Source organism: Panthera uncia, chromosome B4, assembly GCF_023721935.1.
Source record: "Panthera uncia isolate 11264 chromosome B4, Puncia_PCG_1.0, whole genome shotgun sequence".
Taxonomy (NCBI): Eukaryota; Metazoa; Chordata; class Mammalia; order Carnivora; family Felidae; genus Panthera; species Panthera uncia.
The window spans coordinates 40314036-40327928 of record NC_064809.1 but is presented as its reverse complement, the minus strand read 5'-3'; the positions used below and the strand labels follow the sequence as shown (position 1 = coordinate 40327928).

Here is a 13893-nt window from a genome sequence, read left to right as displayed (position 1 = left end):
CATTTTACAAATTGTAAATTTGTAAAATACATTTTACAAATTGTAAAATGTACAAATGTATTAAAAAATATAAAAGAGCTCCTTGTCAGGGCAGGATATGCTGTGATATTTTTGAGTACTTCCTCATAAATCCTAAAAAAGGACAGACAGGATTCCCAGAATTGTTGGATTCTCTTCTTTCCCATTGACCCCCTGATCTCTCCAGGCCCCATGTTGAGTGAGCCAGGAACTCCAATTACCTTCCCAAGGTCCAGGTCCATGAGGCTTGTCTGGCTGCTCATGGTCTCAAAGGATTCCACGAGGCGTATCAGAGCATAGCAGTTCATTTTGAGGGCATTTAGGTGGGCGCTCCTATCTGACACACTCAGAGCTGCGTCATCCAGGACAGTGGGAAGTTCCTGGGAATGACGGGATACCACTGCAAGGGGCAAAGTCCGGAGTCGGCTTTGTTCACTTTCCTCATCTACTCTGGCTTCCAAACACCCAGCATCGGCAGCCATCAGATTACCAAAGATCTGTGTTTCATCTCTCAGTGGCCACAACACAAGCCAAGTCCTTTGGGACCCCTGACCCCGAAACGCTGAACACGCCCTGTCCCCACTCTCTCAGGCCAGCTACCCCAGTTTCTCCTTGGCAACTGGAAGAACTACCTCTATTAAAGAGAGGCAGTTCAAAAGTAGGAAATATTTCTTGTTGGTCTGCCCTTACAGCGAACACACACAACTCTGTATTGTCCACCAAGATTACAGACCTTAATAGGTCAAAGGTCCCCGGGCTTAGCCAAACCAACTGAATCACCACAGCCTTGATATCATCATGTGGCTGATAAAATGTAGGAAACAGTAAACAAACAAACAACAACAAACACCTTCCATCCCCTACCCCCTGACCCATAAACACCTTTCATCAGGAATTCCAGAGTATCTTCCTTGAGGCCAGGATCTATACTTCGAAAGTGACTATGAGGGAAAGAAAGTGTGGGGGGTGAGATAGGAAACTGCAGAGCCCATCCTAGATCAGATCAAACCTGAAGAATCTAAGACTTAAACACATCTGTGAAATTGCTCAACTGGTGTGAAGTTGGGGGTCAATGCTCATTAGCAGAATTATTAGCACCCCGAACCTTTATCAGTGAACCTATAATTTGGAATTTCAGGACTAACATGCAACGTTAAGGTAAACAGCCACTAAGTCTTACGGCACCAGCCAGATGCGTTCTACTTACTGTAGAATGCTGTAGACAGTATCAAAGTGCTCCAGCATTGCCAGGGGCCCCTGAGCTCGGAAGGCAGCCTGAAATGCTACAAAGATGAAAGAAACGAATCAACACAGAGGGGAGATGCCTTGTTGGTAAATTCCATTCATGGCAGAAAATCCAGTTAATCACTTTTACTGCTTGAATACCAAAAAGAGACAGTTCATTTCAATGTAACCTATTATGGTTTTTTTAATTGTGAAATGACAAAAAGTGGCAAAAACAATACAGAGTTCTTGTACTTTTCACTCTGATGATGTTAACATCTTCTATAACCACAGTACAAGAGTTTATAAGAAATCAACATGAACTCAATGCTATTAATGAATCTACAGACGTTATCTGAATTGTTAGTTCTATTTATGTCCTTTTTCTGGTCCAGGATCCAATCCAGGATCCCACAATGCATTCAGTTGTCATGTCTCCTTAGTCTCCTCCCATCTTTGTCTTTCACAATCTTGACACTTTTGAATTATACTATTCAGTTATTCTGTACAATGTCCCTCAGTCTGGGTTTGTTTGCTATTTTCTCATGATCAGATTGAGGTTATGTATTTTTGGCAGAATGACCACAGAAGGGAGCCTCCTTTCAAAGCATCACACCAAGTACATGGTATCAATGTCTTATTACTATGTTAACCTTGATTACCTGCTAGTGTTTGCCACCTATCTCCTCTGTAAAGTTACTATTTTCCTCTTTTGCAGCAAATGAGTATCTTGTTAGGGAGATACTTTGAAATTGTACAAATATCTTGTTTCTCCTCACATTTTGCCCACGAATCTGTCCATGATTCTTGCCTGCCACAGTTATTACTGAGGTGTTAGTAAACACTTTGACTTTTCTTTTTTCTTTCTTTCTTTTTAAAAAGATTTTAAAGTAATTTCTATACCCAACATGGGGCTCGAATTTACAACCGAGATCAAGAGTTGTATGCCCTGCTGACTGAGCCAGCCAGGTGCCCCTATATGGTGATTTTTCTATCTCCATCATTCCTTCTACACTTATAATGGGAATGCCACTCTAAGGATGAGCTGTCCCTTTCCCTCTGGTTATTTATTCAAATTGGAATAGACTCACGGTTATTTCCTTTATTCTGTTTTAATGCATTCCTACTACTATTTATTTTGTTGCTTAAATGATCCCATGCTTGACCACTGGGAGGTCCTTCAACTTGGCCTGCCTGCAGTCCTTTCAACGTGGTCCCTTCACTTTTGCTCTCTTACTTTCTGGTATAAGATGTTCCAGGCTCATCTTGTACTTTCCCTGGCCCAGTTCTGCAATCAACCATTCTCAACAGAGTCCTCATTTCTTTTGTGGAAGTATGGCATGTAGAAACCAAGTTCTAGGCACTAGTTAGGCTTACTGCTGTTGTACTGTATCATTGTTTTTAGGTCCTCTCAGTAGAGAATAGCAGGACATGTACGTGTATATACACACATACCTGTCATATATGTTTTGATCTGTTTATATATTAAAAATATGAGTTAATTTACATATTTTACTTAACCCTAGTATACACATAAAGCAGTTTCAGAATTGCTAACCCATATTCCTATAAAAAATATTTTACTAACTCAGCTTACAATAATTGTGTAAAGTTCTTTCTTCTAGAGTATATACACAATTACATTTTTTTTTTTTTTTTTTAATTTGAGAGACAGTGAGCGAGCCCAAGTGGGGGAGAGAGGGAATTTTAAGATTCAATAAAAATAAACATTCAAAGTATAATTTTAAAAAAAGAATGAGACACAAAGCACAAGCTCTTTTGTAATCCTTCTTCCCTGTCAACAAACCTCTCTGCCAACATCTTCCCATTTTTTGCTGGAGTCTCAAGAGAAAAGCTAACCTGTCCCACTGCCCCAAAGATGTATCTCCTCTTTTTCACCTTTGGTTTTATCCTGTCCAGGAACTGCTCTTATTCTGCCAGCATGCTCAGGCCTCCCTTCTTTATATACTTATTAAAAACTTTTTAAAAATGTTTATTTATTTACTTTTGAGACACACACACACACACACACACACACACACACACACACACACAGAACCTGAAGCAGGCTCCAGGCTCTGAACTGTCAGTGCAGAGCCCAACATAGGGCCTGAACTCACAAACCATGAGATCATGACCTGAGCCGAAGTCAGACGCTTAACCTGACTGAGCCACTGAGGAGTCCCTTTATATTTTTATGTTTTAAAGTTTAATTTATTTTGAGAGAAAGAGAGCACGAATGGGGGAGGGACAGAGAAAGAGGGAGACAGGGAATCCCAAGCAGGCTCTGCACCGCCACCATAGAGCCCGACACAGGGCTCCAACCCACCAACCAAACCCTGAGATCACAACCTGAGCCAAAATCAAGTCAAACACTCAACTGACTGAACCACACAGGTGCCCCAGGACTCCCTTCTTTAAAACAAAACAAAAACACTCAATGCCTTTCATTTGACTTTGCTATCATATCCCTTTTAAGATTTATTTATTTTTGAGAGAGAAAGACAGAGTCGCAAGTGGCGGAGGGGCAGACAGAGGGGGAGGCACAGAATCAGAAGCAGGCTCCAGGCTCCAAGCTGTCAGCACAGAGCCTGACTCAGAGCTCGAACTCACGAAGCATGAGATCATGACCTGAGCTGAAGTCGGATGACTGAGCTACCTAGGGGCACGTGGATATCCCTTTTAAATCGTGTCTCCTCTTTTAGAAGACATCCGGACGGCCAACAGGCACATGAAAAGATGTTCAACGTTGCTCCTTATCAGGGAAATACAAATCAAAACCACACTCAGATATCACCTCACGCCAGTCAGAGTGGCCAAAATGAAGAAATCAGGAAACTATAGATGCTGGAGAGGATGTGGAGAAACAGGAACCCTCTTGCACTGTTGGTGGGAATGCAAATTGGTGCAGCCGCTCTGGAAAGCAGTGTGGAGGTTCCTCAGAAAATTAAAAATAGACCTACCCTATGACCCAGCAATAGCATTGCTAGGAATTTATCCAAGGGATACAGGAGTACTGATGCATAGGGGCACTTGTACCCCAATGTTTATAGCAGCACTTTCAACAATAGCCAAATTATGGAAAGAGCCTAAATGTCCATCAACTGATGAATGGATAAAGAAATTGTGGTTTATATACACAATGGAATACTACGTGGCAATGAGAAAAAATGAAATATGGCCTTTTGTAGCAACGTGGATGGAACTGGAGAGTGTAATGCTAAGTGAAATAAGCCATACAGAGAAAGACAGATACCATATGGTTTCACTCTTATGTGGATCCTGAGAAACGTAACAGAAACCCATGGGGGAGGGGAAGGAAAAAAAAAAAAAAAAAAGAGGTTAGAGTGGGAGAGAGCCAAAGCATAAGAGACTGTTAAAAACTGAGAACAAACTGAGGGTTGATGGGGGGTGGGAGGTAGGGTAGGGTGGGTGATGGGTATTGAGGAGGGCACCTTTTGGGATGAGCACTGGGTGTTGTATGGAAACCAATTTGACAGTAAATTTCATATATTAAAAAAATAAATTAATTAATTAAAAAAAAATAAGCAAAAGATTTGAACCAGATACTTTACCAAAGACAACATAAATGTAGCAAATAGCAGATGAAAAGATGTTCAATGTTACACAATTTTGGTGAAATGCAAATTAAAATAATAAAACATTATAAAAAAAATAAAATAAAATAAATTGTGTCTTTTTCAATTTCCTGATCTGTTTGTGGGATTTATCAACCTAACAACTATTCTCTCAAATATTACCAACTACCTATTTTTTTTTTATTACAACTAATGATTTTCTTGGTCCATATATCTGTTTAATTCTTTGAAGCATTACCTACTGATCTAGTCTAGAGTCAGACTGCTAATTTAGGTTTATATTCGGCTTGAACATTTACCAGGCCAAGCTACTTAGCTTACTAAGTCTGTTTCCTCTTCTCTAAGTGAGGAATAATACAAGATTGCACATCATAGGGCTTTTCAGAATTTTTTGGTAAAGGTTAAGTAGAAATAATCCTGTGAAGCAGTCAGAATAATACTTAGCACACAGTGTAACTCAGTATATGTAATTTATTTATCACTCTCTTTTTTTAAAGTTTATTTATTTATTTTTTGAGAGAGAGAGAGAGAGAGAGCAAGCAGGGAAGAGGCAGAGAGAGAGGGAGACACAGAGGGAGAGAGAGAATCCCAAGCAGGCTCTGCGCTACCAGCGCAGAGTCTGATGCAGGGCTCAATCCCATGAACTGTGAGATCGTGACCTGAGCCAAAATCAAGAGTCAGACGCTTTAACCGAATGAGCCACCCAGGCGCTCCAGCTATTTACCACTCTTACAAACTTCCTTCTGTAATCTGGAAAATACAGAAAAATGGAAAAGAGAAATACACAGCAATTAACATCTGGCTAAGTTTTTTCCATCTCTTTCCTATGCTTAGTATTTCTGCTGTTGAGGTCATATCACATACTCACTTCTCTGCTTTTTAAAACTTCTCTCTTTCTCTGTTCTGCTTTTTAAAACTTAATATTATGGGGTGCCTGGGTGGCTCAGGCAGTTGAGCATCCGACTCTTGATTTTGGTTCAGGTCATGATCCCAGGGTTGTGGGACTGAGCCCTGCATTGGGCTCTTGTGCTGAGCATGGAGCCTGCTTGGGATTCTCTCTCTCTCTCTGCTTGTCCCCCACTCACTCTCTCCAAATAAATAAATAAAACTTAATTTTACAATAAGCATATTATAAAACCTTTGTAAATAATTTTAATGGTCACATAATAGTCCATCATATATATATATCTTAATTAACTTACTATTCCTCTATCATTAGACATTATATCTTTTTTTTTTTAATTTATTTTTCTAATGTTTATTTTTTGAGACAGAGAGAGACAGAGTGTGAGCTGGGGAGGGTAGAGAAAGAGGGAGGCACAGAATCAAAGCAGGTTCCAGGCTCTAAGCTGTCAGCACAGAGCCCGACATGGGGCTCAAACTCATGAGCATTGAGATCATGACCTGAGCTGAAGTCGGATGCTTAATCGACTGAGCCACCCAGGTGTCCCTCTCTTCTTTATAATGTAGGCTTCATGTCCAATGTGGGGCTTGAACTCAGGACCCTGAGATCAAGAGTAGCATTCTCTACTGAGTCAGCCAGGTGCCCCTATTGTTAGACAATATGATATTTCTAATTTTTTCCACTAAAATTCACATTTACTCCCTTGGCAAATCTGGATTAAATTCAACTGCCTGCTTACTTCATTCATGTAATCATACAAATAAAAATGGCTTGACAAAAATATACAGTCATGCTAACTATTCTCACTTTAAACTTATGACCATTAATCTCAAGTGGGCCCTTAGTATTTCTTGGTAAGCCTGTTACAAATTCCCAGGCCTCCTCACCTTCTTCTAGGCAATTATTTCACACCTTTCCTCTGCTCATAAGATCAAGGCCTTCTTCCCCAATTCCTTCTCAGTTAAAGGCTTCACTTCCTATCTCACTGAGCAAATAGAATCACACAGAAGAGGGGCACCTGGGTGGCTCAGTTGGTTAAACAGCCAACTTTGGCTCAGGTCATGATCATGCAGTCTGTGGGTTTAAGCCCCATGTCGAGCTCTGTGTTGACAGCTCGGAGCCTGGAGCTGGCTTCAGATTCTGTTTCTCCCTCTCTCTGCCCCTCCCCTACTCTCTCTCTCTCTCAAAAATAAACACTAAGAAGCACACAGAAGAGAACTTCCAGCTGCCCCAAGATCTGTATTTCCCCTCACTACCTGCATCTGTGCCCAGCTACTCTTTTCTTTTGCTACTGCAGATAAACTGTCCCACCCTCTAGTAAAACCATCTCCTCCCTCTGTGCACCAGACTACACACTCTCTTACCTACTAAAGATACTGCTCCAACAATCTGTCTCCTCTCCCTCTTGCATCATCAACCTAACCTTCTCTGATAGCTTCCATTCAGTACATACACATGTAATGCTACCCATCTTATAAAAAATCCTCCCGGGGAGCCTGGGTGGCTCAGTCAGTTAAGTCTCTGACTCTTGATTTTGGCTCAGGCCATGATCTCAGTTTGTGGAATCCAGTCCCACGATGGACTCTGTGCTGACAGCATGGAGCCTGCTTGGGATTATCTCTCTCTCCTTCTCTCTGCCCTTCCCCTGCTCTTTCTCTCTCTCTCAAAATAAAAAAACAAAAAATCCTCCCTCAACTCTACCTCCTCCTCCATCATCACCTCATTTCTCTGTTACTCATGAAAGCGAAACAATCAGAAAGTTATCTAAACTCTGTCTTCCCATTTTCTCATAAACCCACCTATTTCAATTAGCCTTTTGCCCCCACCACTCCTCTGAAACCGCTTTCCCCAATCACCACATTGTGAAGTCCAGTAATTAATTTGCAGTTGAGCTCTCCACTTCTTTTTGAAACATCTCTTAATTTAGCCTCCGTTTAGTGCCTTTGTTCACTTTCTGCCTCAATGACTGGTCCTCAGTTTCTCCTACTGGTTCTTTCTCATCTTTCCAGCCTCTAAATACTGGGCTGTCTCAGCTCTTACATCTCTAAACTGCTTTTTGTCTCCATCTACACTCAAATTTCATGGCTTTAAATGGCCTTCTACATGCTGAACATTAAACCCCAAACATATAGCTGTAGTGGGCACCTCTCCCCGAAACTCCACAATTCTACAACCAACAGCCCAAAGCTGCTCCTCTCATAAGTTACCCCATCTCAGTAAATGGTACTTCCATTTTTCTAGTTACTCAGATCCAAAAACCTTGTAATCATCCTAGATTCTTCTTTCTCTAACCCTGTAAATCCCAGCCAATCCATCAACAATCCTGTTGGCTCTACTTTTAACATCTATTCAGAACCTGGGGTGCCTAGGTGGGTCAGTTGTTGAGTGTCCGACTTCGGCTCAGGTCATGATTCATAGCCCTTGAATTTGAGCTCCGCATTGGGCTCACTGCTGTTAGCATGGACCCTGCGTCAGATCCTCTGTCCCCGCCTCTCTCTGACCCTCCCCCGCTTGCACTCTCTCTTTCAAAAATAAATAAAAAATATTAAAAGGCAAAAACATCTATTCAGAACCTAACTTTTTATGAATACCTCTACTGTTATCACCCCAGGCAAGGCAAGCTACCTGGTACTACTGTATTACCCTCTCAATGAGTCTCCTGCTTCTTCCCTTGCCCCTCACACTATTCAACACAATAGTGATACTTTTATTTTTTTTTTTAATTTTTTTTTAAACGTTTATTTATTTTTGAGACAGAGAGAGACAGAGCATGAACGGGGGAGGGGCAGAGAGAGAGGGAGACACAGAATCAGAAGCAGGCTCCAGGCTCTGAGCCATCAGCCCAGAGCCCGACGCGGGGCTCGAACTCGCGGACCGCGAGATCGTGACCTGAGCCGAAGTCGGACGCTTAACCGACTGAGCCACCCAGGCGCCCCAATAGTGATACTTTTAAAATATCAGACTGTGCCATTCCTGTGTTCACACTGAATCTAAATCTTTATTATGACCTACAAGACTCCAGATTAGTGCTTCTCCAACTTAAATGTGCATCTGAATTACCTAAGGATATTCTTAAAAAACGGATCTTCTGATTCAATAGTTCTGGGATGGGTCTTTATCTTGGATTTCATTTTTTTTTTTTTTTTTTTGATTTCTGATAAATTCCTAAATCATGATTCTAATTTGCTGGTCTGAAGGCCACAGTGTAAGGAGCAAGACTCTAGAATAACCTGCACCACTTCTCATCTGACATCTTTCCCTAGCTTACTCTACTCCAACCATATTGGCATTTTCCCACCTCCGAGCCTTGGCACTGGCTTTTCTCTCTGCTTAGAAGGCCTATGAGAACTATCTGCATAGTTTACTTCTTCACTTTTAAGGCCTCTGCTCAAATGTCACTGATCAGCAAGCCTTCACTGATCATCCAACATAAAATGCAGTTCCTACCCTGCCACACCATATTTTGTTTATCCTGTTTACTTTTCTCCCTGGCACTTATAGCCATTTGACATAGTCCTTATTTATTTATTCCTTGTTGAGAACTTTGAGAGAAAGAACTTTGTCAACTTGTCTGTTTTGTTTACTGTTGTGTCCCCAGGACCCAGAACAGTGTCTGACAGTGTATCATCAGTAAATACTTATTGAACAAAGTAAATGATTTGATCTTATAGAACTTATAGTTAGGGTTCTAAACACCAAAAGCAATGCAATTATTATAAAAAGAACTCTTAAAGTGAGTAATTATTCATTTAAAAAATGATGCATTATAATAACTGAAGAACAATTTACTACACTGTGCAGCCTGTGCAATTGGTGACGCATATATCAACACTATATGGAGAGAATAGTCTATCTCCACCATAGTGGATGGATTCTGTTGACTTGCCAGCTACTGGTTGACCTCCACACTCTGCGTTCTTTGCTTACCAAATGGTGATATGTCTGGGTTTAGGGAGGCTCCTAGATAATAATCTTTATCAATTTAGACAATCTGGGTAAATCTGTAGCCCTTATCAGTAATTAGTTCAGGGAAATAGGCAAAATCAATTCTGGCTAGGTCTGTTGGGAGGCTTCTGGTAAAGTTTTAAAAAAAGAAAGAAGTATAAGATAAAAAAAAATCACCTTTACTACTTCTGTACATAAGAGCAAGGAGCTGGCATCTAGCAACCATCATGGCCAAGAGGAGACAAGCTGGAGTTAAATTATCAAGCTGCTGCATTAACCAACCCTTCTTGTTATAGACGATAGTAAATGAAGTAGGCTATTATCCCTATCTTAACAGATGAGGAAACAGGTACAGACAGAATAAGTAACTTGTCTAAGGTGAGAGCGGTAGAGCCAGGATTCAAATTCAGATAGCTTGGCTCCAGAATCTTAATCTCTACTCTATGTACCTCTCTAAAACAACCTGAAAGACCACTTCCAAGAAGCATAGTGACATTACAAGGTCTTAGTGATAATGTATAAATTGCCTTGTTCATCTGTAGGTTTCAACGGATAACTGTATTGTGCATATACTGTTCAGTGTTGTAGGTGTACATATTTTTTTCCTATTATTGCACACCCTTGGAAACAAGAGATCTAGACTCTAAAAAAGTACTACCTGAAACAGGTCAGGTCAAGTCCCATACATTCTGAGAAAGCTACCTTTTCCTGTAACTTTTAAATCCATCAGAACTTAGTTTTGGCACGTGGTAAGAGGTAAAGATCTAAAATAAGTTTTTCTCCAAAGAGTAGCTGCATACACCAAGACTGTTTTTTGAATGATTGAGAAAAGGAGGTCAATGTGGATACTCTTCATGTAATACATCCCAAGCAATGCTAGGAAGAAAACCATGAATAGGAAAGATGGGTTCCTTGCCCTCATGGAGCTTAGCAGTGTAGTGCAAAAGGCCGATAATATAATTACATGGGGGATGGCTGTTTTGAAGGGCCAGGCACAGTAGCCGCTATGAAGTCTTACCTCTAAGCTGTGATGGAAGATGTCGGATGGACAGTACCTCTTGCACTACATACTGATTCACTCCTCCACTTTTCAACAACTCCTCTGGGGCTAAAGGCAGATGGAACTCATACAGCTGGGGACACATCTTTCTCCCACTGGCTCACAGGTCTGGAAACCAAACAGCAAACAGGTCAAGATCTATATCTAAGGACTGTCTTTTTAATCTCGTTCTATTATTCCTCCACCTTCAGATATATGATGCTTATATCAAACTTATACCACGGTGGTAACGTTATCTTAAGAGGATGTGAGGCAACCCTGGACTAGAATCTAAATCTAGTTGTGACTCTGCTATTTGGTTATGTCACTTACCCCCCTGAACCTCATCTGCACAACAGAGTTACTAATCTGATTATTTTGCAAAGTTGCTCTGAGGATCAAATGAGTCAAAAGACATGAGAATGTTTAAAGAAATACAAAGTGGCAGGGCACCTGGGTGGCTCAGTCGGTTGAGCGTCCGACTTCGGCTCAGGTCATGATCTGGTGGTTTGTGGGTTCGAGCCCCGCATCGGGCTCTGTGCTGACAGCTCAGAGCCTGGAGCCTGCATCAGATTCTATGTCTCCCTCTCTCTCTCTGCGCGCCCCCCCCCCCCCCCCCACATCCCCTCTCTCTCTCCTTCAAAAATAAACATTAAAAAAAAATAAAAAAAAATACAAAGTGGCATATCAATGCATTAAGTTAGCATTTCCATTTTAACGGACATTTCCATTTTTACGCACTGAGAGAAGGCCTCACTCAAGGCTAGGGCAGTGGGCCAGCATGGACTAGTGCGTGTCCTGGCTCCAGAATGGGAGAGTATTAACATTTAACATCTGTTTACTCTGTGTCACGTTCTTATTAGGCTATTTGAATATATCATATCTGATCTAGTTCTTCGAATGCCAATCTCATGGAATGCATGATAACACAACCCTATTTACAGATGAGGAAACTGAAGCTAAAAAAAAAAAGGTTAAGAGATTTGCCCATATTCCGCACGGGTCTGTTAAAACTTACTGTTTCTACATCTTACCGCCAGAATTACGCACTGAAACTCCCTGCCTCTCGTACGTAGCCTAATATCGCGTCATACTGCCCCATCCCCAAACTTCCCAGTCTTGTATTCCCCGCTGCCCATTAACACCACACCTCAGAAAAGAACTTCACCCGCCGCTCCTCCGACTCAGGACGTGGGGCCGAAATGAAGGAAAAAACACGGACTGCACAATACGCACCAATCAGCACCGCAGCACTCAAGTGGGCAGAGAAACCGGCCAATCCCCGGCAGGCGGAGGCAAAAACCCGCCTCTGAGCCAGGCGCCGCGCGGGCAAAGCCACAAAGGTGGAGTTCAAATCTCAACCGCCGTTAGGAGGCCAATCGCGTCACTCTCTGCAGAGACCCGCCAATCACATCTCAGGAGCCTGGAAGCCAGACGCGCCGCCAGGGGCGGGGCAGGGCCTAGATCCTCTGCCCGCCTCCCCGCGTCTCGCGGCTGCCTCATTCTGCCGCCCTTTCTAGCTAGGCGGTGATAGCGCCTTTGGGCTAGTGACCCACTCAGTCACCGCCCCGCCCCCCCCCGGGGCAGGAGGCAAGTCCAAGCCGGGAGTTAAAAGGTTTAGGCTCTAATCCATGTTCCGCCATCTCCTCTATGTGACGTCCAGCAGGTCACTTCACTCTCTGCGCCTCAGATTTCCTCCCCAGTAGAAAAGGGATAATAAAAACAGCTACAACACAATACTGCTGTGAGGCACAGAAAAAGAGGTTTTGGGTTCCAGAGTTTGCACCTTCATCTCCCTCACAGTTGAGGGACGCCCCCAGGAAAGGGTGAGTTTCCTCGAAATTCAGCTTTGGGGCGTCCTGGGCAACGACGAAATGAATCCCTCTGCTCTTCGGACTCTCCAAGACTTCGGCGGGCGAACCGGAAGCACCTGGGCGGGGTGGGAAGGGAGGGAGGGGTTTCAAGGCCTCTGTACACCGGAACTTGGAGGGTGGGGTTTGTGGCTGGGGAAGGAGGAGCCAAGACGGGTCTGGCTGCGGGAGGTACCTCGATGAGATCCAAGATGGCTCCTTCCGTCTAGTGTCCTGTGAGGCTGGCGCGGAAGGTGCCTGTCGGCTCCTCGAAGGTCACGTGTGACCCTACTCTTATGCTTGTGTGGTTGCTGTTGTAGGGAAGAGACGAGAGCAATGGCAGGGAGCCTCTCTTTGGGGGCAGGCAGGGTCCTATGGGGCCGGGCGCCCCTATCCTGCAGAAGCTTCTCTCTGGGTAAGTGGCTGATGTAGAAATTGCCCTGAGAACTGCTTGTCAGTAAGCGGCTCAGACTCATTCCCTTTCTTCCCCGTCCCTAGGTATTCCTGGAATGTTCCACGTAAGGCTCACCCTCCCGCCTCCCAAAGTGGTTGATCGTTGGAACGAGAAGAGGGCTATGTTCGGGGTGTATGACAACATCGGGATCCTGGGTAAGATTCGATTCCGTGGTACAGAATTTCAGAGTAATTTTTTACGTAAGATTATCTTTTTTTTTCCCCCCACCAGTGTACGAATGGTACCATGCTCAGTAATAAGAGCCGACACTTAACGTGCGTATTCTGGTTGTTTTTGACGCTGTTCTGAGTGCACTACATGTATTAATCCTTACAGTAAGGGTTGTTTTTTGTTTTTTCAGTTTACAGGTAAGGAAACTGAAGCACAGAGGGGTTAAGTGATTTTTTCCAATGCTAGTAAATGGCAGTGCCAGAATTTGAACCACAAGCAGTCTGGCTCCAGAGTCTGTGCTCTTGAACGTGTAGGTGCTGTTTGTCTGTAGGCGCAGCTCAGGAAAATGCAACCGCATGCTGAAGGCTTAGCTGGTGGAGGCTGTGTTCGTTGCCTCTTGTCTGGGAACTAACGTGTTCTCTCACATTACACAGGAGACTTTGAAATGCACCCCAAAGAACTGATCAGGGGCCCCAGATGGCTTAGAGGCTGGAAGGGGAATGAATTGCAACGTTGTATCCGAAAGAAGAAAATGGTTGGAAATCGAATGTTCCTTGATGACCTGCACAACCTTAACAAACGCATCAGCTACCTCTACAAACACTTTAACAGACATGGAAAGTACCGGTAGAAGAGAAAGCTGGGAACTGTGGAAGAGACACATCTGTCACGGGGGGGGGGGGGGGGGG

The 13893-nt window shown here is 43.1% G+C and overlaps 2 protein-coding genes and 1 non-coding gene across 5 annotated transcripts in view; 1 reads left to right on the top strand and 2 right to left on the bottom strand.

Annotated features, from left to right (window-relative positions):
- NCAPD2 (non-SMC condensin I complex subunit D2) overlaps positions 1 to 12608 on the bottom strand; it is a 31679-nt gene extending 19071 nt beyond the window's left edge. The window contains exons 1-5 of one of the 3 annotated variants that reach the window (XM_049624971.1): positions 12516 to 12608; positions 10709 to 10858; positions 1226 to 1301; positions 901 to 959; positions 240 to 418 (exon numbers count right to left, since the gene is read on the bottom strand). In XM_049624971.1, the coding sequence (XP_049480928.1) occupies positions 240 to 418; positions 901 to 959; positions 1226 to 1301; positions 10709 to 10835 (441 nt within the window). In that variant the 5' untranslated portion in view covers positions 10836 to 10858; positions 12516 to 12608. Of the gene's footprint in view, positions 1 to 239; positions 419 to 900; positions 960 to 1225; positions 1302 to 10708; positions 10859 to 11879; positions 12089 to 12515 lie in introns of those variants that run through there. The other 2 variants (XM_049624969.1, XM_049624972.1) reach the window with 2 other exon arrangements.
- On the bottom strand, positions 495 to 823 carry LOC125920567 (small nucleolar RNA U85). Its single transcript, XR_007457143.1, has one exon. It is a non-coding gene; the product is annotated as a small nucleolar RNA U85 (small nucleolar RNA).
- Positions 12472 to 13892, top strand: MRPL51 (mitochondrial ribosomal protein L51). The gene is made up of 4 exons (XM_049624981.1): positions 12472 to 12555; positions 12900 to 12994; positions 13078 to 13188; positions 13639 to 13892. Exons 2-4 carry the CDS (start codon positions 12916 to 12918, stop codon positions 13833 to 13835), a joined length of 387 nt encoding a protein of 128 aa, XP_049480938.1. The 5' UTR covers positions 12472 to 12555; positions 12900 to 12915; the 3' UTR covers positions 13836 to 13892.
- Position 13893: the final 1 nt, after the last annotated feature.